The sequence below is a fragment of the Cyprinodon tularosa genome, unplaced genomic scaffold, assembly GCF_016077235.1.
Source record: "Cyprinodon tularosa strain WSP-4 unplaced genomic scaffold, ASM1607723v1 ctg697, whole genome shotgun sequence".
NCBI lineage: Eukaryota > Metazoa > Chordata > Actinopteri > Cyprinodontiformes > Cyprinodontidae > Cyprinodon > Cyprinodon tularosa.
The window spans coordinates 184,915-211,203 of NW_024039448.1; the positions used below are offsets into that span (position 1 = coordinate 184,915).

Sequence of the window (26,289 nt, forward strand, 5' to 3'; positions counted from 1 at the left end):
TGGGAAAAAAAATTTCCTGGGGAAAAATTATTTCTCATCAGAAAAGCGTGTCACCTTAAAAACATCAGTTGGAAAGCAAGAGGGCCGTCTGCATGGAGGGGCTCTGGCGGGGACCGAATTAAAAATAATTCTTTCCCCTAATATGAAATCCAGGTTCTTCAGGGGAAACTCTACTTTGGGCATGTGGGCGTTACACAGATGTTAAAAAACCTAGAGCACGGGGCATCCTTTTTGGGGACATGGGCAAGGAAACAGGAAAAAATTTGAAATTTGTGGCAACACAAACAAAACCAACTTCAACCCCAAGGGGACATTTCCCCTTCATACACAACCCGGTAAAGGGAAATTATTATTGATTTTTAAAACATGATAACGCCCCGTAAGGAAACAGGTATGAATTAATGTGTTTGATGCATACTCTGGTGGCCCGGGGGTGGCCAGCAAAAAAAGGGCGTAAAACTGTTATAAAGTTCTGATCAACATTTCATTCCGACCCATGGATTCCAGAGAAGGTAAATCAGAAAAACGGCACTCATTTTTGGAAACCCAAAATTGCAAAATGGAGCAGATGCCGGATTTTAAGAAATTTATTCGGTACGTATATATCCCCAAACACAGGTAAGGTTTAGAGATTAAAAAAAACTTTAAACAAAAATTGGGTAAAAATATGTGGGACATACCAAATTGAATTTTGGGAGTTTCTTTTCCCATGCTTTTATGTCTGGAATGTCTATTTAAACCCAAACAAAAGGGGTTCTCTCCATATGGCTCCAACAGGGGCGGTGTTTCCAGGGCCTGCTACCCCCATCCCAGGATGGAAAGGTTTAACTTGCCATTTATCTCATAAAGATTTCTTCAATGAGTTACAGGGGCCTGGGGCAGAATTTACAAAATCCAGACAAAGAGGAAAGCCAGGCTGGGAGCAGTTTCCCGGAAACGATGGGTGCCCTGAAGGTCATCAAAAGAAAAGTGGTCTAAACCCCGCTTCACCGGGGCCCTACCGGTCGTGGAGAGGACATCTTGCTGTCCTTACAAGGGGAAAGGGGACACGTGGGTTCCCTTGGAGTCAGTGCACAGCAGCGAGGGGCCACAACGCACGCTACAAAGCATACAGGAGAATCTGCAGTCTCAACCTGGGGTCGAGGAGTGTCTGCAGGCACATCCCAACGCGGGGGGGGATCTCATTTCCGGCAGAAGTGTAGCAGGGATTCCTGCTAAGATTTTTTCATTTTCCTGAATCAAAAAGGGTTAAAAAGGGCCCGACAGGCACAATAACCTGTTCTGGTGTCCTTCCATTTAGAAAAGGAGATTTCACCCTCCCTTAAACTCACTGTTAAATGGCAAATACTCCAATTTTTAGTGAGCAAAAAGGACACTCAGGTGGAAAACCTAGGTTTAAAACGAGGAGGAACAGTGAAGGGGCAGGCTACAAGTCTCATTAACTTACTTCTTTTTTGCGTGTTTTCGTTTTTTTTCGAACTCTTTAAGAACTTCGTTTCTTTTTGCGGTATTTTGGTCGTTTCCTTACAAAATTCATATTCATTTTTGGGGGCTATTGAAAAAGCAAAAAGACAACTCTAAATTTTATTTTTGAATTGTGAAAAAAAAAAAAAAATTATTTTTTAAAATTTTATGTGTTTATGTATTTTTGTCATTTTTTTTGTTTATGATGTATTTTTTTTATGTTGTTATTGTTTTTTTTTGAAAATTGGAGTTTTTTGGTGAATATTGTCTTTTAAGTTTTGAGCATTTTTTATAATTTTGAGATATCTTTTTTTTTATTTTTTTTTTTCATATTCTGGGCTGATATTTATGTGTGTTTGCTTTCTTTCGATAACTGAGTTTTATGATTTTCAATTTGATAAGTGAAAGTATTTTTGGTTTTAGTTTTTACTGGGTTAAAATTTTTTTGGTCAACAGGGGGATTAAAATTTTTTCAGATAATGGATTTAGCTTAAAACACGTGATTGGGAGTGGAAGTTTTGCTATGTGTATTTTTCGGGCTCATTCTGTGGGGGTATGGGTTTAGGAGGGTCTCCGCGGACTAAATTCCTATCAGACATCTGATTTTCCAACCCATTTTTGTTACTGGGAGTCTCTGGGGAAATGTACTGCTCTGTGAAGCGTTTTTTAGACCCTTTTTGATAAGTGCCTCACTAAAAATTTAGGAATTTAATTAAATTATAGTTTGGGTACTTTGACTGATTTCCCAAATTTACCTGTGTGAGGAACTCGTCGCTGTGGTCGACTCCTCATCCTGGCAGAAGACCCTTTGTATTTGTGTGAGATTCATTTTCAGCGACATTTTTTACTCAGGAGAAGGGGTTCGACAATTGGCCCCCTTGGAAATTTGGCTTTTCAGATGGGTGGGATCAATTGGAGTCCACCTTATGCTTATAAAAATGTCACTGAAAAAGACAAAGGGAACATAAAAAAGGGGACATAGGAAATTCTCCCGCGAAGGGTCCCAAAAAAACCCCTTGTTTTTAAACTTTCCCCAAAGCATAATCTTTCTTTAAAAAATATCCCCGGATTCAGCTGTTTTTTTAACTTTGGGGGGGTTCAATTGAGAGAAAGATCCACTCGGAATATTAAAATTAATTATCAGGCCCCAAGAGGAAAAAGTGGGGAATTTTAGGTTCCGATCATATGCGGGTAAAATTGACTACCGCAGTCACACCATTGGGCACATTCAAACAGTGACGGGGATAAGGGGAGGAATTTATGGTTGAATTTGGGTGGTTCAAACACTAAAGAAACTAAATTTGGGGGCGCATTGCATGTGCAACAGCTAGACCTTTTTATACGGAACCTGCCCCATTACACTTGGGGGATAGCTGGGGTTTTGATTGCATGCTGAGATTAACACGTGAGGCGAATCCCATGAATTGTACTGTGTTTGCCACAATATATCCGCCTATTAATAACTATACTCAAACGGGAACTTTTCTTCCGGATAAGGGTACGGGATTGTATGTCTGTTTTAATTTCACTCATCTTGAGCCTGATTTCAATTTTGGACAGATTCCTAGTGATTGGTGTAGTGTTACTTTGATAGTAACCAGAATCGGGAATTGGGCCAGAGCTGGACTTTATTATTTTTGTGGAGGTGATAGATTATATGTGCGAATTCCTCCTAAGACTGTCGGAGTATGTGCTATGACTCGCCTTGCAGTCCCGCTTATGGTTGTAGGAGAAAGACTTGATCCTGTAGGTCCGGCGCAGGTGTTCAACTTACTGACACAGAGAAATAAGCGACAGGTGCGTCATACACATTTGGATACTGCATTTGATTTGACTACTAATTCTCCTACTTATATCGATGCCATCGGTGTGCCGAGAGGGGTTCCGGATCAATATAAATTGGCGGATCAAATTGCAGCAGGTTTTGAGAATTTACCTGTGGTATCAGCTTTCTTTCCTATCACCCCGAATAAAAATGTTGATAGGATTAATTATGTCCATTATAATCTTTTGAGGCTAGCAAATCTGACCAGGGATGCTGTTGGAGGTTTGAAGGACCAGTTAGCCCCGACTTCTTTAATGACAATTCAAAATCGGATGGCCCTGGACATGCTTTTGGCTGAAAAAGGAGGGGTCTGCTTTATGTTCCAAGACAGCTGCTGTACGTTGATACCTAATAATACAGCCCCTGATGGATCTGTCACTAGAGCGTTAGAAGGTTTGAGAATTTTGAGTAAATCTATGCATGAAAATTCGGGTATTAATGGTGGTTTGGACAGGTGGTTTTCTACTATGTTTGGTAAATGGAAAGGGATCGTCATGTCACTGCTAGTTTCTGTGGCTACTTTTGTAGCCATAGTGGTCACCTGTGGATGCTGTTGTGTACCGTGCATCCGGTCGCTTATCATTAGGCTTATTACAGTTTCAATTGAGAAGGGAAGCAGTGGCCCGTCTGCTCCGTCTCCCTATCAGATGCTTTTTCGCGGTGCTGCTGATGAGGGGGTTGTGGAGCTGGTAGGTTCTGTTTAATAAACGGGGACTGTTATATAATTAGGATAATGTTTTAGTTTCTTAGTATACTAAATAGTGTTTTGGTTCCTCTATTAGAAGGCTTAATCAATTAGATTTGTGAGGTCTGTGTGTCTCAGACCTCAAAACGGGGACTGTTAAAGAAAAATGATTATTTTAGTTTTTAAAACAGTTAATCTTATGGCGTGTGTAAAAGGTATGTTGAACACTTTCATTTTGACCATATTTCTGAATTTTGAACAAGGCTGTGTTAATGATTTAAAACTACTAATGGGTAAGTATTCAAAGCACAGGAGGCCTTAAAATGAGTATCTCCTGGGGGGTGAATAACAGTTGAGCCTCAGGGGAGAGGTCTCCTTGGGTTACAGAAGATCAAAGGTCTTCCAGAATAAACATCTGAGATGCTGTAATACTGAATAAAATGTAGAATGTTAAAACATTAACATTTAGTTTTTAAGACATTTTTCTAAGTATTAATATCATGTTTTTTAATTGAAAGTTGTACTATCTGTGTGAATATCAGAATCAAATTGAAATTGTTTGAATGAAAATGTTTTGTTTACTATTAGAAAATTGCTCAGGATATAGGTTTAATGGGGTAATTGAATATGTTAGATTGAATATTATGTTTTATATGTGAGAAAAAGGAATTGTATTTTATGTTCTGTTGATTCTATGTGGTTTAAGGCAGGATTCAATCTTTTGGGGTGGAATGGTGCAAAAGAGCAAGATTGAGCTGTGAAGATAACCTTTCCCTGAACCAAAATACTGAATTTAAGTTTGTTCTTGAGATTTATGGCAGGAAAGGGGCCCTCAACATTCCACATCGATTCTGTTAAGCTTTATCTCATGACAGCCAGATGACGTTAGAATCTAGTGGGGGGCCCGGCCGTAAATTAGTTTTTCTGAGTGTCCAAAGTAGCTTCCAATTGGTCAAGCTGGACGACCTTATACTAAAGGGAAGGACTTATCTACATTATAAAATTTTGGGCACAGGGGCAAAAATTCAGATAGCTGCCACTTTTTTGCTTTTGCACCAGCTCTCTCCAAAGACGCGTCTTTGCCTCTCTTTTCTATTTTTCTCTACCTCAGGTAACTGAATGTATGTTTCTGTTGTTCTGCAGTTTTGTTGTTAACTCATAAGCTGTTTTTTGTTGGATTAAATTCTGTGATTCTGTGACGTTCGCATATCTTGCTGGTTTTCCTTGGGGGCCACACGCAGCTCGCTGAGCGCACCTGGGAGAGGAAGAGAAACACCCAACCTTTTTCCAAAGTTAACTATTTAGAATATTTTCTTCCTTAACAATAGAATTCCACATGTGCTTCTGGAAAGCATTTAATATGCGCTGACATAACTTCCATCATATACAGTATGTAACATTATCTACTGAATGGAAGGTTTTTCTTTGTCAGTTTAACAACTGCTGCTTTGCCTGCCACTGTTCTGTGTGTTTTCTCACCTGTCTTTTCCTGACCTTGCACTATGCACACACCTTGTCTACCTCTTCATCTTTGGAGAATTCTATTTAAAGATGGATAATTACACTAGTGCTTGAAGGTTCAGACACACTTACACTATATTGCCAAAAGTATTTGCTCACCCATCCAAATTATTGGAATCAGGTGTTCCAATCACTTCCATGGCCACAGGTGTATAAATTCAAGCACCTAGGCATGCAGACTGTTTTTACAAACATTTGTGAAAGAATGGGTCGCTCTCAGGAGCTCAGTGAATTCCAGCGTGGAACTGTGATAGGATGCCACCTGTGCAACAAATCCAGTCGTGAAATTTCCTCGCTCCTAAATATTCCACAGTCAACTGTCAGCTGTATTATAAGAAAATGGAAGTGTTTGGGAACGACAGCAACTCAGCCACGAAGTGGTAGGCCACGTAAACTGACGGAGCGGGGTCAGCGGATGCTGAAGCGCATAGTGCGAAGAGGTCGCCAACTTTCTGCAGAGTCAATCACTACAGACCTCCAAACTTCATGTGGCCTTCAGATTAGCTCAAGAACAGTGCGCAGAGAGCTTCATGGAATGGGTTTCCATGGTCGAGCAGCTGCATCCAAGCCATACATCACCAAGTGCAATGCAAAGCGTCGGATGCGGTGGTGTAAAGCACGCCGCCACTGGACTCTAGAGCAGTGGAGACGCGTTCTCTGGAGTGACGAATCGCGCTTCTCCATCTGGCAATCTGATGGACGGGTCTGGGTTTGGCGGTTGCCAGGAGAACGGTACTTGTCTGACTGCATTGTGCCAAGTGTAAAGTTTGGTGGAGGGGGGATTATGGTGTGAGGTTGTTTTTCAGGAGCTGGGCTTGGCCCCTTAGTTCCAGTGAAAGGAACTCTGAATGCTTCAGCATACCAAGACATTTTGGACAATTCCATGCTCCCAACTTTGTGGGAACAGTTTGGAGCTGGCCCCTTCCTCTTCCAACATGACTGTGCACCAGTGCACAAAGCAAGGTCCATAAAGACATGGATGACAGAGTCTGGTGTGGATGAACTTGACTGGCCTGCACAGAGTCCTGACCTCAACCCGATAGAACACCTTTGGGATGAATTAGAGCGGAGACTGAGAGCCAGGCCTTCTCGTCCAACATCAGTGTGCGACCTCACAAATGCGCTTCTGGAAGAATGGTCAAAAATTCCCATAAACACACTCCTAAACCTTGTGGACAGCCTTCCCAGAAGAGTTGAAGCTGTTCTAGCTGCAAAGGGTGGACCGACGTCATATTGAACCCTATGGATTAGGAACGGGATGTCACTTAAGCTCATATGTGAGTCAAGGCAGGTGAGCAAATACTTTTGGCAATATAGTGTATATGTGTCTGAGTCAGAGTTGTGAATTGGCACTATATAAATAAACCAAATTAAATTGAATTATATTACTGACCAGAACTTTTCTGTGACGTTTGTGTCTTTGCAAACAGATTCAGTCTAGACTGAGCTTTGTTTTTGGGGGGTCAGAGTTTTAGACCTAGCCCATAGAAAAGTATTTCTCTCTTTAAGGAGGAAGGAACTTGTCTAGTTAAATGCTGACAAAATGCCCTGCAGCCTGACAGCATCCCAGTTCATTCTTCCTCTAAGTGTGTTTGGGCCCCATGCCAGCAGGAGGAGGAAAACCATCTGCTTTCTGACTTCATGTCATCTAGTGAGCGAAGATGCGGGCGGTAGTGAAGCATAATGAGCCTCCAGTTGTGTTCACACAGTGTTACGGGGGGATTTGTCTTTGAGTTGTGCTGCCTCAAATTAAGTTGAATAAATTGGAAAGTTAGGATGTGAAAAATAATTTCCTGATGTGTTGCTTCAAAAGCTATGAACTTATTAACTAAGAAATCATAATAATTTCCTTCAATATATGTAAAATATCTTTTAGATGTTTGCTCCAGTCTCTTGTTTCCTTTTTTATGCTGTTTTTGTTACTTTGTGTTTCTGTTTCCAATAACTGTGTCCAAAACTGGGTGGCTGAGGAAGAGAAGGCCCAGTTTCACCATATGTTGAGGAGTTTAGTTGTGCCAGCTGCCTCTGTGGGGCCTTAGCTGACTAAGTTATGCATCGCCGTGTTGTTACAGCAACATGGATGGCTGGACTTTAGAGATATTTATTTTCATTTTTCTTTGCATCCTGTCTGATTATAAGTAAGGGTTGCAGCTTTAACCTGGACTTTAATATGGAAACTCCAGCAGATAAATCCATCCATCCATCCATCCATCCATCCATCCATCCATCCATCCATCCATCCATCCATCCATCCATCAAGAAGCTCCTGAGTTTGATTCCCAGCCTGTGGTCTTTCTGCATGGAGTTTGCATGTTCCCCCAATGCATGCTTGGGTTCTCTCTGGGTGGCTTCCTCCCACAGTCCAAAAACATGAATGTTGGGTTAATTGGCATTTCTGGATTCTCCTTGGGAGAATCCAGAAATGCCAAGCATATCCTTGGGAGAGAGTTTGTGAGTTTGTGTGCAGGGCTGTGTTGCCCTGTGATGGATTGGCGACCTGTCCAGGGTGGACCTCACCTCTCACCCATAAACTACCGGATAAAGTATTTCAATCAAAAAGGAATATCCATCTATCTTCTCCAGGTTAATCTGTCAGGTCATGGTGGGGCTTGTGCCTGTATCCAGCAGTCCATGGGCGAGAGGCGGGTCCACCCTGGACAGGTCACCAGTCTGTCAAAGGGCTAGTTTTAATAGATTTAAATTAAAGATTTTTACACAAATATAGCCATGGTATTTATGCTGCAATGTATTCTAAGTGCCTGGCATATGTTAGGTCGTGTAGCACTTGCTCTGTTCAGCCAAAAACAGCAATGGAGAAACTTTAAAACTTTTCCTTTTGAACTGAAGTGAGTTGAAATTGAAGAAAATATAGAAATTAAAACAAACAATGAAGAAGAGACGGACCAAATGACAGGAAGACGGGAGAGTTGGCTGAAGACGCTGGTGCTAGGTGAAGCTGCCTCACATGGAGAGTTTTACTAACAAGAGCTCCAATTTCTCAATCAAAACATTTTCTCATATTAGAAAATGTGTTACAACTGAAAAATGCTTCACTGTCACCTTAAACATTCATTACTTTCTAACTCAATTTGGATTTCACAGTACCTTCCCCTAATGGTATTAGCTGTAGCTAATATAGTAAACAGTATATCACAAGACGATCACATTTATTCGTTTTGGTAAATATCTCATGTAGACTTTGAGGCAGCAATGCAGTTTGGCATTTTTATATTTACACCAGGGAATATGATTAAACACAACTCTGGTAACGATGGCCTTACTGCGGTTGCTCGGTGGGCTCCATTCCAGTAAGACCCAACCCTGCATGCATTACACAGGTCCTTGCATCCAAAAATGAAGGTGATGCACTTGTAGCTTCATTCATATTGAGATAGCATCACAATTTTCTGCTGGTTTCGGGGCGTTTAATATATAAAATGATGGCCTAATACCTTGTTTTCATACTTTCTCTCGGTGCTCCTCCCCTGCTGAATTTGTTCAACAACCGCCATTGCAAGAAGCTCATTTTCATATCAGTCATGATGCATATCTGGCTGTAGGTCAGTAAACCTGTAAATTGACAGTTTCATGTTTCGGTTTAACTCCCTCCTTCCATTTCCTCACTGCTGCAAGTAAAGCCCCTTAAAATAATAAAAAAATAACTAAGAGCTGGTGGAGGATTTTAAAGATCTGATTAACCTGATTTTCCTGCATTCCTTCTTAGGCGCATCTTCCCAAACTCATCAACATTTTCTGCTCACCTTTGTTCAATATATCATTGATTCTGATTCATAATAGTAGAAGCGGTAAAACCAGTAGGTGTGAGAGAGAGCAACGGGGCTAAATAAACATGTTTTTATTCACTTGCTTATTTCTAGGATTAGCTAATTGGCAACCCCTCTCTGCTGGTAGGCTTACAGGATTAAGTCAGATTTAAAGGTTTTCAAATATTGCATCAAACAACATCAAAGGAAAAAAACAAAAAATCTCTACATCTTTTTAGCATAAAACACATCTGGTACATAGATGTGCTCACTGGGGAAAGTTTTCTTCTATCAGCGAACAACCACATGCTTTAATGATTCATCTCCTCTCAATTAATTTTTCTCCTTCTTCCAAATCCCACTACCACAACTGAGGCTCCAGAGAGACTATGAGCAGACATTTCAACTGATCCCCCCTTTGTGCAAATGTCTCCATTAAATGACAGCGACTGACAGCTCTGAGCAGCTTTGACATCTTTATAACTGCGACATGCTGAGCTGCGGTTTCCCAAAGCTCCATTTTCCAACATGACACAACAATAAACTAAGCAAATAAAAAGCGACTGCTGCAGCATGTGGTTTCTGTGTATAACTGTATTTGTCTTTTTTGTTTGCTTCTCCAAGTGTGTGTGTTTCTCATTCTGCAGCCTCAGTATGTCCCAGTGGAGCCTGTGTTCTTCCACTATTTCTTCTTCCCTAAATGAGGTGTAAAACGCACAAACCCAGGAGCAGTTGTTTTTAAAAGGTCATCTACCTTTGAGCTTTTAATGTTTCCTTGTCGGGGAGCTGAAGAGTAAAAGCATCCCCTCCACATCTGATCTTACTGCTGAGAGAGAGGCCTATGCTGCTATGTTTCTTCCAACGGAGCAAATTCAAATAATCAGATTAAAGTGGATCGAATCTGCAGGCCTGATGGAGCCTGATGATGATGAGCAGAGAATGATAATGAGTCCAGCTTGCAGTATTAAGGTGCTGAAGCCAGTGAAACTAAATTAGCAGCGTGGAGATAAACTGAATAGCTTGATATATCGTCTATGTAGGTCATAAAGAAATCTGGTTTGTTATGCGACATTAAGACAAAACGTGAGATTCAATTCTACAGTAAAGCAAAATATGTTTGTGTCATTATCTGGCCTGTTTGCTCTTCTTTAATTGATGATCTCTTTCACCTGCCATTTTCCCTCCCTGCCTCATTATAATTTATTCCTCTCACCTGTTTCTTCTGGTTATATTCAGTTCAGCCTGAGCATTCAGTGCTAGATCATTATTTGTCTTTCTGTCAGCCTGTCTGTTCAGTTTTATTTCATGGTTCATGTCCTGGATCCTGGAGTCCAGTGGAAAGAGGTTTTTGTGTTTGTCTCGTCTCCTGATCGTCCACTGTTCCTCCCCCCGCGGAGTCCTCTGGGTGTTTGGCTCTATATGTGGGGAGGTTCAGTTTTTATCTCAGTAAGCCTAGCTCCAGGGAGACCAGTTTAAAGTTCTGCATTAAGTTCCGGTTCCACGTCCTGTCTCGGCTACCCTCTTCCACTGAGCCTGCTCATCTGCACCTGATCCTGTCTGCTCCTGTGCGTGACCACCTGGTCACGCTTTCGGACCCTGTCAGACTCTGAACCCTCCTGGGAGCCTGTGGATGCCTGGAAGTCTGGATCCTGCCACCTGTTTCTTTTCCCGCCTGATCTGGATCCTGTTCCTGTCTGTTCTGGATCCCTGACCCGGATCGGCTTCCAGCATGTCCTCTGGGACTGCAGCACTTGGGGACATTCTAGGACTGGACAGTTAAACCAGAGTTCTGTGATTGGGCGGTGCCCCGCTCCCCATCCTGCAGTGTCTGCCGCCCACAGCTTTAGTTTTTGTTTTATTTAATAAACTTTTTGAACTTTCCTACTGACTGTCTCTCCTTGAATACTGGGTCCTTCTGTCTCCGTTTCATGACAGTTTGTGGATGGAGATAATGAAGACATTTTGCAAACAGAGTCGCTACTTTTAAAGCTCTCCAAAAACTCCCCTTTCCCATCACAAAACAAATGTAATTTAAGGGATTTGGCTCACAGAAGAGGTTGCAGCTGTACAGATGTTACCTTTCTTTGGGCTGTTGGTGAGGTACTTAAGTCCCTTATGATAGCAACTGCTCCTTTGACCAGAGGAAGGAAGCTGCCTATCAGGGTCCAGTTTGGATGCAGTGGAGCTCTGCAAACATATACCAGTTTAACATCAATACAACATGCAACTTTTGTTAAATCAACCCAGTTACATTTATTTGAGAAAAAATAATAATATAATAATACATTTTTGAAAAAAACAATAGCTCAGGGAATAGCTTTACTGTACTTTATTTCTTACTTTTACTTTGGTAACATTCTTGAAGTATCAGCATTCCTACTTCACTAAAGTTTCTGCCTGCTCTACACTGAAAAAAAGATTGCAACCAATTTTGGCATTTACTTAATCATATTTAGTTACTTTGAATTGAGAAAGCTTCCTGGATGGGAAGCAAAACATCTTCAATCTTTGGAAACAAAGTCCAGTGGATTGTTTTTTAAACTTTTTCAGAATGACTATGACCTGGATGACTGAGAATCTTCACCAGCACATTTAAATGATGCTCCTGATAATTGATAGATTTGTTTTCCGTCATGGTGGCAGTGAAGGCTGGCTTCCTCTAATTGCTGCTGCACAGCAATAGTCAGCTCCTATCAGTGATTCATACCCACCACGTACGACTGGAGCCATATAAATAAGAACTCCTGCAGTTTGGTGTAATGATTGGGCCGTTAATGTTGATAACTGAGTTTATTCAGACTGTAGGAACATAGACCTGTGAAAGCAGCCTTTAATGAGACGCTTCTGCTGCTTCATTAATGTTTTAGACTTAGACTTCTTTATTTGTCATTTTGTATGCACAGGGTGCATACAGAACGAAATTGCGTTACATACAGCTTATGAATGTTGCATTGATATTTCAAATGGCACAAGTTATAGAAAAATACAAAAAGTGCAGCAGTGGTCAAAGTGTGAACAGTGCAGAGGATAAGAGACAGTGTGCAAGTTGCAGTGGTTCAGTGCAAATAGGCATTTGTGCAAAAAATGCGTTATTGAAAATAGAAATGAGATGAACAATTAAAGGGCTAAAAGTTAAACGTTCAGCAGCATTTGATGCCCGATAATGTGCAATAGGTGCAGAGTTCGGTTTGTGGATCAAAGGTTCAACAGTCTGATGGCAGTGGGGAAGAAGCTGTTGCACAACCTGGTGGATCTGCAGCGGATGCTGCGGAACCTCTTTCCAGAGGGCAGCAGGGAGAACAGTCCATGGTGGGGGTGTGAGGGGTCTTTGATGATATTACGGGCTCGGGACACACAGCGCTGTGATGAAATGTCCTTAATGGAGGGAAGAGGAGCCCCAAGATAATGTTTATGTTGAGCTACAATATTTTCACAAACATGTAGATACAATGAGGATAGATAATGTGAATGTTTTAGCCACAATGGCCTCCAAGGATTATGCAAATAAAACCATCAGATTCCCATTATATTTTGAAACATCCCTAACCTGCTAAATAAAGGAGTTATTCCTGTGGTAAAAAATGATCCAGTAAATGGATAAATATGAATAAACGCTCTCCACCTTATCAGCAATCCCCCAGGAGCCTCTGCAGCCGTGAGGTGCTTTTATTCAGGCTCTGCTCTGAGCACATGAGGCCAGGAATTACTGCAGTGTTCTTTACAAGGGAAGAGACATTTTTAATCTGCAGGGATCACTGGCTTCCTGGATGTTCATCTTCAGAGGCAGCCGAGCGTGGACTCCTCAGATCCCTGCCAGCTGAAACCTGACTGAGAAACTTCAGGATGCTGCTCTCCCATCAAGCATCTGGGAGGGTGGAGGTGGTGGTGGAGGTGACGGGGGGATTTATAAACGGGCAGATTATTACCAGGGTGATAAAAGAGCCGTATCATGTTCTAGTAACAGGGCGGAGTGGGAGGAAAGAGACGATTGATGTGTAACATTAAAGTGACTTGCTGGGTCTTTTCATTTTGCTTTGCTCGCTGCAGATTAATGCAGATCTGGATTTCTGCAGGATTTTAGCTGCTTTATTGAACGTGCAGAATGCAGACAGCAAAGCAAAAAGAAATCAACAAACTGCTGTTTTAGAAAAAACGAAACAGTTGGGCAAAATCCTGTAAACCCTTAATTGTTTTTTTTAATAATTATTGGTCTCTATAGTGATTCATTTAGCCGAACACTCCCTGAGTTCATCTGCATTGATTACGAGAAAATCTATTAAAAAACAACTATTTTAATATGTTTCAGATTGTATTTGATGCAAGAATTGAAATTTCTCAATAGATACATGGAATATAGACAAAGTGAGGAGACCCAAAAGCTAAAATTCTTTTTGATCTTTTTGATTTTGCACAGAACAAAAAAATTTATCGAATAGGATTATATGAGTTTAGATTCCTAATTGTTTCAGCTCACAGGAAACAGCAGAGGCATCCAGTAAGGAGGAATTAAAACAGGTGAAAAGCTGGGATGATTACTGATGAGAGGAGCTGATGTCTAAACACTGACTAGCTGTATAGAAAGCATGACTGGTGGAGGTGAGGAAAATTGGCTGAACAGAGGAAAACATTGTCAACATGATCACTGGCTGAGTTTCAATTCAGTTTATTTCCATAGCACCAATTCACAACACAAGTCATCTCAAGGCACTTTCCAGTTCACCAGATCATCCAGTCAAATTGATTCAAAGTTTTCTATCTAAGGAAAACCAGTTGATTGCATCGACTCATTGACTCGAAGGCAATCCTTCACACTAAGCATGCTTGTAGCGACAGTGGAGAGGAAAAAGTGTAAAGATACACACAGAACTGACTATTGAGGATCTTCAGTTTTATTTTATTTTCTAGAACCACCTTTAGCTGTAGTTACAGACTCAAGTCTATAGCTGTCGATAGTTTTGCTCATTCTTCTTCATAGAATAACTAAACCGAACCTGCCACATGTTTTCTACTGGATGTATTAAAACAACTTAATATGCTTCCATGTCTTGGTGGGTCTGCCATTGCTCAACCCTCTTTTTGTGGTCAAATTATTTCACTGGCAAGAACCTTATGGGATGTTTGATACCATGAAAATTACCACCTCAATCGTCACCTAAGCTTCCCCCTGGCCTATATTCTGGGCTCCTTGGCTTTCATGATTTTTCAACTGGAATATGCCATATACCACTTTTGGCTCTAGGTGCTGTTGGCTATTTGACCGCAACTTTTTTTTGTATATGTCCTAAAAACCCTTTTTAAAGGACACCCTACATTTGGTCAGAATCCAGTATTTTATCAGACCATGTTATATCTAATGACGATTTTGCTTACCATCTCCAAATTCTTGAAGAGAAGCGAATAGCCTGAAGTTGTACAGCCATATGTAAACAAAACATAAGTAATAATTTTGCACTAAAGTAGGGGGTTTTCAAAAGTTAGCATACAGCCTCAGCTAATAGATCTAGACACTACCAATCAGACTCTAAATCTGTGTGTTGATTCATTTTTATTCTCAAATAATTTCTGTTCAGTTATGTTCACTATGGTTTCATTACATTACATTAATTCACTAAAATGCACTTTTAATTTCTGTATCTCATGTACAGTAAAGCACATTAACATTATGTCTTGCTACGGAAATGTGCTATATAAACAAACTTGCCAGGTTTATCCATCAGATCCCAGTTGGCCTTAATTTTCTCTGTCACACAGGAAGAACTCTTGGATGCATCATTTTAACGGTGTTTTATTTTAATAAAGCTTATTTGCTGTTTTCTTTAGAAGCTCAGATTTTTCTCTTCCTTGTTTTTAAGCTCATCCATTCAGTGTTAATGTTCCACTCTGTCTGCTGGATATATGAGCGAGGCAACTATTAGGTCAGGGCAATGAAATATTAATGGTGTGTTTACGTCTTGTTGACTGAGGGCCAAAAATATCTTATGATGCAGTTTTGGCTATCTGCCCCCAGCAGCAACAGTGCGGCTGTAATCATTAACTGTTTATCTATAGACTGTCTGTGCACATTTCACTGTTAATGTTTTTCCGCCGCACTTACGCCATCATTTTAAACTGTTGGTGGAGTTGGTAGTTTTCTTTTTTTCTATATCAAATTAATTAAAGCTACAGCGTGTAACCTTTAGCGACATCTAGCGGTCAGACTGCAGACTGCAGCAACATGAACATCCCCCCCCACCGCTTCTCCCCCCCAACAGTACGGCGAGCGTTACGGGACAAAATGTCTTCCACGACGTCCGCATCACCTACCTTCTCAAGTGATGAGGTTTGTTTACATAGATCATTTTACAGATAGTATTTCATTAGTCTGTGTAGGGTATAGATTTCATGTAGACTTTAGATAATAACTATACCCGTTATTTTTTCTACATCGTTGTGACGTTTTGGCGATCTCGCAATCGCTAGTTTGTTGGCTCTGCGCTGCCGTAGCGCAAAGATGTCTGCCTCCATGGCTGCGAGACCTGCTCCTATGTAATTATAAATAACGAATTCTAAGGCAACGCAAATATTAAGGTTAAGAGGCTGAGCTCGTAGATGATGATCAATAACATAGTTATGTATAATATATTACATTTCTGACTGTATATCCCTGTAATTATTACACACTGTAGCTTTAAATTCATCGATTTGTGTATTGGAGGCTTGATTTATTGATATTTTCTGCAGCAATAAACAGAAGCTATGATCCTCCTTTGGAGTTTTTGCAGGACTCGAAGGGAAAAAGAATTTCCCTTGAACGTTCAGGGATTCTGTTTGACACATGATCAAATGTGAAATGTAATCACAGATCATGTAGGTCTTTTAAGATGTCTGCACATGTTGCTTTTACTGAATTAGAGGTGATCTGGACAAAGCTAAAAAGCTGTAAGGTTTACATCTGAATAGGCAGACCTCTGCTGTGCTCCATCTATGCCCTCCATTGTTTGCAGGTCATATTAAAGCCTGTCTGAATGTGTCATGGAAAAATAACATGATTATGTTGCTTTACTTATTCACATTTTCCATCAATCCATGATCTTCTGCTCATATTTTGCCTTTTTTTTAAGATAACAAAGCTGCACACATCGAGTACTTTTAAAACCATGTCTGTTTACATATAGAGCTAATTTAATGAATTAAATTCCCTTCAATGAAATAACAGCCTTTAAGACAGTATTACACTTTGTTACTGTTGTTTCAGTGCACCTATAGTTATAATAATAATAATAATGAATTTTATTTGTAACACACTTTACATTTGACTTCAAATCTCAAAGTGCTACATTTAAAAAAAGGGAAAATTAAAACAAGTTTAAAATACCATAACATTAAAAACAGAGTAAAAAGACAATCATTAAAATCAATACACAAAGGCATAAGTAGCCTATTAAAAAAATCTAAAATCAACAATTGTAGGCATTTCTAAAAAGGAAAGTTTTCAGTCCATTCGTAAAACAATCCACCGTCTGTGGGGCCCTAAGGTGGTCTGGGAGGGCATTCCACAGATGGGGAGCTGCGGCTTCGAAGGCCCTATCTATGAAATCAGCTGGTTTACTTTAGATAAAAAGATGATCTGACTGAATAGTCTCTATAAAGGGCCATGAGAGGACATGCCTTGTGAAATTATGCTGTATAAATATAATGGATTAAATTAAATCTGAATTTAGTTTTTCCCGCTTGTTTCTTATTTTGTTTTTATCTTTAGTTCTGGGTAACATGAAAGTATTTCTTTTTTCTTTTCTTTGTTTATATAGTGCATGTTGTAACAATGGATGAAGCAGTGCAGCATCATATATATATATATATACATATTCCTCCTAACTGTCAATCATTCTACTGATATGTTTTTGTAATGTCGTCCTACGTGCTCGGCCCCATTTTTCACTTCCACATGGTGAGTCTGACATAGTGGAAAAATTTAAAATCTTCTGGAAAGTAAACTTGTATGAGCGATGCAAACAGCAACTTTTAAAAAGAGCGTGCACGAGGGGAAATGGGCTCATGCACGCTCTCACACACGTTCAATAGGAGTTCCCTCTTGGGAGAGGGTACAAGGTTGGAGAAGGTGGGTCTTTTCAAAGATTTGCAAAAATCCTCCATTTACCTTTAATATTGAGGCTCTTCTTCAAACTTAGTGGCTCCATGATAAATTTCTCAGATTTAAGCCAAAAACAACAACAGTGGACAAAAAGCAAGACCTTGAGGGTTGAGTGTTGATCTTGACTTATACTGTAAGTGTTCTGTTCCAATAAATTTGTTAATTTTGTTTTGTTTGTATTTTTCTTGTAGCAATTCTAAATATTATTGAAATTATATTTACTTTTCAACATTTTAATAGCTATAAACTCTGTGCAGAACATTAACTGCACTGTGTGCAGAACCACTTGATCATCCATTTCACTATTCATCCGACTAAGTCACAGATGTAAGAAGTTCTGGACAGAAACCCAGGCATCCCGCTCCAGGTTCTGGCTCTTTCTGGTGGAATCTTGTCTCTGAAATATGCCTGGTAAACCAACTTAGGTAGGATGTGATCTCTGCTCTGATTTCCATCGGCTTATTTCAGTTTGTTGCAACAGGAATCTAGTTTTATCAGTCATGATCTATGTCCAAAAACTATATGCGAGTGCTACATTGTAGACAGGGCAGTGGATCTAGACTTTAGCTTCATGGCTTAGCTCTTTTCTTCACCCTAACACTGAAATCCATTGCCCCAATCCGTCTATAAACTCCCTGCTGCTTCATCTTATCACTGCTGAAAAAGACCCCAAGACAAAATGTAGAAGAACTAACAAAGCATGAAAATACAAGCGCTTAAGATTAAAACATTTCTTTATTGTTGTTGAGCAGGCACAGATTAAGACCTTATCTTGTTTTTTTAATCATCCACCGATCTCTTGTTCTCACTGATTTCACAGACTTGAAAGCAGAACTGTGGCCTAAAGTTATCAGGTTTTTCACAGAAAAAAGAAAAAATCAGACACAGATGTGTAAGATAGCTCTACAGAAACCCCCAAATCCTCTGGGTGCTGCAGGAGGATTAATCCTCGTCTGGTGTTCACTTTGTGTGAGCCTAACAAGAAAGGCTGTGTCTTCAAGCTTCTGCTGGCTGATGAAGACTAGCAGGGTAAAAGGGAATTAAGCCCACTGTCCCACTGGAAAAAAGACTGATTAACCTTACTGGTAATGGAACAGCTGAAGCATTGTTAGACAAAAACAAAGTCCAAATTATATCAAAAGATAAAATAAAATATAATATAAATCGTATGCAGTGTTTAAGTTGTTTTCATTTGTATAATACTGGGTTTTCTGACAGAATTTTTTTTCTTCATATTTTGTAACTGTGCCTCTGGCTGCAGATGAGTTTGAAACAGCAGCAATTATGGAAAGAAAGAGAGAGTGGAAGCGCTGCAGAGGAATGTGCAGTCACTTGATAAAACTAGAAAAAGGCTTACAGAAAATGAAATGAAACGCTGTTAATGCAAAATTCCAGATTCCTGCTGTTTGTACTTCATGCTTCAAACTTTGGTTGATAACTTTTCTCAGATCTGTATTGAAAATCAGCTTATTTTTGCCTCTTTGAAACATGAACTCTGATGGTTCAGGGCCCATGTTTGTTAAAATGAACATAGTTTATCATCCTTTTCATCGTTTAGATTTGTTTATTATATTTATTTTTGATTTTTGCCTTTTACTGTGATGTTTGTTTGATTTAGCAAAACAGACAAGATAAATAAAAAAAAAGAAGCAGAGGAGCAGCAGCGCCCTCTGTTGCTTCATATTTAGAGGCAGATAACCAAGCAGATCAACCTGTTTTTTTTTTCTATGAGCTGACTTATTCTACTATTTAGGGTTTGTTTGCAACCTCCTCCCTATTTTAGGCATAAATATCTCTAAACATCCTCCTCAGTTTTCCCAACAGTTTTACTCGCTTAAGGCCGAGAGGCTTTGTGAACTGCTTTTACCTTAGAAAGGTAAGATTCCGAGGCTTTAAGGTGCCTTGCAACAAAAGAAAGTACCCTACCCCAAAATGTTGATCTCAAACAGCAGGTCTGTCCCTCCTTCATGTTTTAGGAGCTTCTGTTATGCACACCTGATTTTGCATTTTTCTCTTCAGCAGACATCAAGTCCCAGAGAAGTTTGTGGCAGCAGGAGGAGACATGCGGGAAAACAGGTTCTAATACAAAATATTGCTCTGATTTTTAGAAAAGTATTAGCTTATTTATTTACGAGGTGAAACACCGTCCCTGTGATCCCGTACCAGTCGCCGCTATGGACTCCTTCCACCGCCTGGATGTCAACATTGCTCAGGACCTCCAATGGGAGCTAAACATGAGCTCCCTAAACATGGAAGCACAGCAGAGGATGTACTTCCTTCAACAGCTGAAGAAGTTTGGCCTCCCAAAGGCAACAATGGTGCACTTCTACTTTGCCATCATTGAGTCCATCTTCTCCTCCTCCATCAACATCTGGTACACTGCTGCCCCATCCATGCAAAAGACAACGCTGAAAGAAAGGGTCTCCCTGGAAAGGGTGATCACTTGCAACCTTCCCTACATTCAGAAACTGTACAGCTCAGAACCTATAGGTGAGCAGGTAGGGTTATAGCTGTCCCCTCCCACCCTAGACACAAACTGTGTCAGACTCTCCTCTGACAGGAGGCTGTGGTCCATCAGGGTCAGAAGAGCCCATCAAACACAAAGCAGCTTCTGCTACTATCTCATAAATAAGGCTCAAGTCCACTAGCATCTTTCTGATTGGTGTAAAAATAAGATAAAAGAAACAAAAACCAAAAATACACACAACATCTACTGTAAGTAAGTGTCTATTGCATGTAAAATTTTTTATCTAATTCTTAAGTCTTGTCGTTTAACTTAAAGGACTATCGTTGCAGCAGAATCCTGAAAAACCAATTCATGCATTCATCTTTAGTAGAATTCAATTACTGAAGAATTATCTAAAAATTGGATCAGACAGCTGCAGCTGTTCCAGAATCATGCTGGCAGCCTCCTCACTAAAACTAAGAAAGTGGAGAAAATCAGCTCCGTTCTAAAGTCCCTCCACTGGCTCCCTTTATCTCAGAGAAAAAACTTTATAATCCTTCTGTTAGACCATAAATCACTGAATAGTTGAGCTCCAAAATACATTACAAACTTGCTATCAGTGGACCAGCCAGACCTCTCAGGTATTCTGACAAACATGAAGCAGCAGTTTTTAGTTCTTATGTTCTTTGAATAATACTATCACTTAAAGTTTTTATTTTCATTTATCAATATTTTACCTTTAATACTCACTTTTAACATAATTTTCTCTCCTCCCATGCCACTTTAATTTACTTTAGTCTGTGTGTTTTCCTATTATGTTTTCTTCATGTACAAATGTCATGTTTGAACTGTCTTGTACTGAAATATGGTATTTAAATAAATTAGTCTTCGATAAGCTGTAATTCTAACAAAAATGCGTGAGTTTAAATTTTACAGACCTAGATTTAGATCCTCAATATGATATGATCTTAAGATTTAAATTAAATATGATGTGCACAAATAAACATAGGGCTTATATTTAACATCACCTAGTGTAAAATGACGTATTTAAAGTCTGCTTCAAAAAGAGTTTAAATCAGGTTCCTACCATGCTGTGATTCTGGGAACTAGACCACCAGTCGACTGCTGGAGATATGAATGAAGAAATAGGGAGGAGGACGAGATCTCATTAGTGTCCAAAATGTTACAGTCTGCAGCCGAAGAGGAAGAACTAAGTGAAAAACACAGAAACTCTGTAAATGAGCAGTTTTCCTCCCTCTCAGAACCATAGTGGGCCCTGACAGAAACACATGCTTCAGTTCTGATCAGACCATAAAGAGGCCAGAGGTCGTCCGTCTGCGCTTAACAAAACCAGAAATGTTCTGAGACACAACAAGGACTTTTCTGGCTGGCCAGCTTGTTCCGTTCTTTTAATGGAGTTGACTCTGCATGTTCTGAATGAGTGTCAGGGGGATCAAACTGAGAACAGATGAGCTCTGTTTCTCTCAGGACAAGGGAGACACTTGTGTCCTTAGCAGATATATGCACATAGAAAGTTATGGGGGAAATCTACTGACGTCTCTTTTATGTTTTTAAATCAAACTTTTAAGTTGGGGAAAGAAAATGCAAGGCAAAGTAATGTTGGGGATTACAGTAATCCCCTGTAAACTTATTTACCCCCAAGACTTTCAATAGCATCCATGCAGTACCTCAGATCAAAAATCCTAAATGAATCCTTAAACTTACATTTAAAGATACAGAGTGTAAAGTTAAAAGCCTTCTACTGTTTCTGCTCTCTTTTGTCTGCTCTAAAAGATGTTTAGCATGATTTCAAGCTAAGTCTGCCCCCGTTAACCAAAAGCCTTAATAAAAACTAAAAGTTAAGATTTTTTTAAGGTTTAAATCTGTTTAGATCAGGGTTCTGTATCCTTTCTCATTCAAAGACACATTTTTTCCTGAATCCAGCTAAGTAAAAATCTTTTAGCGCTGCAAAGTATTACATGAATTATAACTAAATGATAAGCGATTATTTTTGTTAAGCATCTGCCAAAGGAAATTAGTTGTCATCTTAAAGACAAGAGCTTTTCAAACATGGAAAGAATAAAAATGAAGATCTGGTGCCTTGAGATGACATGTGTTGTGAATTGGTGCTATAGAAATAAACTGAATTGAATTGAAGAATGAATTTTCTTCTATAGGCTATTATTTGATGTAAAGAATTACAATATTATATACAGAATTTTAAATAAAAAAAAATAAAAATATATATATATATAATTTTAATGTTCTAATTAAAAACCAATAAATCTTCTAAAATTGGGATTTGTTATTATTGTACATTAGTTTTTTATTTTTAGCAATTATTAGGAGCAATTTTAGAGGGTTTAAAGAGCCAATTGCACCTCCATAGCCAGAGGTTGCAGACCTCTGATCTAAATGTTACAAAATTATAAAGGATATGACTGACGTTGCTAATGGTTTTAATAGGTTCTTTGTCAATGTTGGACCTGAGCTTGCGTCAAAAATATCAGAGACAAATACATCTGTCTGCGAAGACATGGGGGAAAGGAACCCATACACAATCTTTCTGGGTGCAGTGACTGAGACTGATGTTAGAGAAATAATACAAAACTGCAAAAATAAAACCTCTGCTGACTGGATGGATATAGATATGAAAACTGTTAAGATTGTTATGGAAGAAATTATTAAACCACTAACTTATATTTGTAACCTGTCCTTTCAAACAGGTACATTTCCAGACAAAATGAAAATAGCCAAAGTTATTCCACTGTTCAAAAACGGAAACAGACACCATTTTACAAACTATAGGCCAGTTTCTTTACTCCCTCAATTTTCCAAAATAATTGAAAAACTATTTACCACTAAACTAGATATCTTTATGGAAAAACACAACATATACACTGACAATCAATATGGATTCAGGTCAAACAGATCAACATCCAAGGCACTAATACAACTCATGGAGGAAATTACAGATTGCATTGATGATAAAAAAGTGGCAGTTGGGGTTTTTATTGATTTAAAAAAGGCTTTTGATACCATTGACCACAACATATTGCTGACCAAACTAGAAAGGTATGGGATAAGGGGAGTTGGGTTGGACTGGATAAGAAGCTACTTAGGAAATAGACAGCAATTTGTTCAAATAGGGGAACATAAATCAGAGCTCTTGGAAATTACATGTGGAGTACCACAGGGTTCAGTGTTGGGCCCCAAATTATTTATCATTTATATAAATGACATCTGTAAAGTTTCAAGGGCACTGTCATTGATTTTATTTGCAGATGACACAAATGTATTTTGTTCGGGCGATAGTTTACCGCAGATCTTGGAGCTAATTACAACAGAAATGAATAAGTTTAAAATTTGGTTTGATAAACATAAATTATCTCTTAATTTGGACAAAACTAAGTTTATCATATTTGGAAGAAAGAATTCTGAGATTAATGGAAAAATTTCAATTGATAATAAAGAAATAAAAAAAGTGAATGAAATAAAGTTTCTTGGTGTGATTTTAGACCACAAGATCTGCTGGAAACCACATGTAAGCTATGTGAAAAATAAGCTTGCCAAATGTTGTGCTATTCTTAGCAGGGCGAGTCATATATTGAACCCAAAATCACTAAAAATGCTTTATTTTTCATTGTTTTTGCCAGATTTGATTTACTGTGTTGAAGTTTGGGGTAACATCTATAAGAGCACATTACAATCCATATGCAAACTACAAAAAAGAGCAATAAGAATAATATGCAAAGTAGGATTTAGAGAGCACACCAATCGATTATTTATACAGCTATATGCATTAAAATTCACAGACCTGGTAAAATTCAAGACAGCGCAAGTAATGTATAAAGTAAAAAACAAACTAGTGGCTAAAAATATAAATTAATTGTTTCAAGAACGAGATGTAAAATATAATTTTAGAGGAGATGCAGTATTCAGAACGAAGACGGTACGAACAGCGATGAAAAGAATGACTATATCAAGTAGTGGAGTGAAGTTATGGAATAGTCTACAGCCGTGTTTAAAGCAGAGTGTGAACGTAAATTTGTTTAAGAGAAGGTACAAAAAATTACTTTTGGATAAATATGTAGAAGAGGAAAGATAAAAAACAGGTAGATTAATATGGAAGAGTGAATGTAACTAGTTAAATGAGCAACTTAGGTCTCTTGATTCATTAGGGATGGGAAACTTAAAAGTTTATACTTCGTCCCATTCCTTTTCGAACAATTTGTTATGGTTTATGTATTCATTGTGTTGTGTTGTATTTACACATCTTATATTGTTTTGTTGTTCGAATAAACTAAACTGAACTGAACTGAAACTGAACTGAAACAGATTTAAACAAAGCCATCAAGGTCTAATTCATTGGGATGTACAGGTTGTCCTATCGTGTATTTGACTTACGAAACTTTATACAACAGTAAAGGTGCTTTCATGGATTTTCCTGCATCTAACATACAATAAAAAAGTAACTTTCATTCTCTGGTATCATATGAATAGGCTTTAACTATCTAGACAAAATTTGCTAGACCATTCAGAGCAGAGGTGGAAGTCTGAGTGGCTTTTAGCAGCATGATTTCAAGCTAAGTCTGCCCCCGTTAACCAAAAGCCTTAATAAAAACTAAAAGTTAAGATTTTTTTAAGGTTTAAATCTGTTTAGATCAGGGTTCTGTATCCTTTCTCATTCAAAGACACATTTTTTCCTGAATCCAGCTAAGTAAAAATCTTTTAGCGCTGCAAAGTATTACATGAATTATAACTAAATGATAAGCGATTATTTTTGTTAAGCATCTGCCAAAGGAAATTAGTTGTCATCTTAAAGAAAAGAGCTTTTCAAACATGGAAAGAATAAAAATGAAGATCTGGTGCCTTGAGATGACATGTGTTGTGAATTGGTGCTATAGAAATAAACTGAATTGAATTGAAGAATGAATTTTCTTCTATAGGCTATTATTTGATGTAAAGAATTACAATATTATATACAGAATTTTAAATAAAAAAAAATAAAAATATATATATATAATTTTAATGTTCTAATTAAAAACCAATAAATCTTCTAAAATTGGGATTTGTTATTATTGTACATTAGTTTTTTATTTTTAGCAATTATTAGGAGCAATTTTAGAGGGTTTAAAGAGCCAATTGCACCTCCATAGCCAGAGGTTGCAGACCTCTGATCTAAATGTTACATAAATAGATTTAAACAAAGCCATCAAGGTCTAATTCATTGGGATGGACAGGTTGTCCTATCGTGTATTTGACTTACGAAACTTTATACAACAGTAAAGGTGCTTTCATGGATTTTCCTGCATCTAACATACAATAAAAAAGTAACTTTCATTCTCTGGTATCATATGAATAGGCTTTAACTATCTAGACAAAATTTGCTAGACCATTCAGAGCAGAGGTGGAAGTCTGAGTGGCTTTTAGCAGCAGATTTACTTTTAATGCAGCAGCGCTTTTCTATATTAGTGAAGATGACGGAAAAAACTTTATTGATTTCCTTTATTATATCCTGCTCTAAGGGCTTTTCTTTTAAAAAAGACAATTTTGAATCACATGCGTAGTTATCTGATTGGGTCTAACCTGGTTTCACTGACCCTGGATATATGTTTACTGAATCTTTTTTCCTTTTATGTAAATCAAAGCAAAAAATGTTTTTGGTTCAAAATAAATCTCTTCTAGGAGGTGACTCGTTTCTCCGGTTTTATTTAAATAATTAATTAGCAATATTAAAAGATCCAAATTAACTTGTAAGTTGACCAGATCTGTATTTATTACTGAGGCGCAGAGCCTTTAATAACTGAATAACATAGAAATGTGGAACTGTGAGGGCCTGAATTCAGGCAGTCTGTTGCTTCACCTTGCTGTGACACCAAAACACATAGTACAGAGAAAGATGACCGCAGGGGGTGTGGAACCCGGGACTTTTGTGATGGAAGACTCGTCGTTCCAGTGTACAGGTCCAATTGGTCTTTTGTTCTGAATTTTTCTTTTTTTGGGGATTACAGTAATCCCCTGTAAACATATTTACCCCCATGACTTTCAATAGTATCCATGCAGTACCTCAGATCAAAAATCCTAAATAAATCCTTAAACTTATATTTAGAAATTGGGGGAGTAAAGTTAAAAGCCTTCTACTGTTTCTGCTCTCTTTTGTCTGCTCTAAAAAGACGTTTAGCATAATTTTGAGCTACAGTAAGTCTGCCAACCACAAGCCTTAATAAAAACTAAGAGTTCTGAATTTTTCTTTTTTTGGGGCTGCCAATGTGCAGCGCCCGGGGAGCAGTCTGGGGATGAGGGTTTTGCTAAAGGTGCCTGATTGGCAGTCTGTGGGAGTCGAAATCAAAGCTTCCAAACTCTAACCACTTGGCCACCAGACTTTAAGACTTTCAAAGGCTTTAAAACAATAACTATAGCAGTACTGCTTCTTGTTCCTAATCCTTGAAA

General features: G+C 38.7%; 1 protein-coding gene across 1 annotated transcript in view; it reads right to left on the reverse strand.

The window, feature by feature from the left end:
* Positions 1-21,063, reverse strand: part of gas7a (growth arrest-specific 7a) — a 65,788-nt gene extending 44,725 nt beyond the window's left edge. Inside the window, exons 1-2 of the mRNA XM_038268188.1 lie at positions 20,924-21,063; positions 11,338-11,446 (exon numbers count right to left, since the gene is read on the reverse strand). Coding sequence (XP_038124116.1) covers positions 11,338-11,446; positions 20,924-20,926 — 112 coding nt within the window. The 5' untranslated portion in view covers positions 20,927-21,063. The remainder of the gene's footprint in view (positions 1-11,337; positions 11,447-20,923) is intronic.
* Between the last annotated feature and the right edge of the window lie 5,226 nt (positions 21,064-26,289).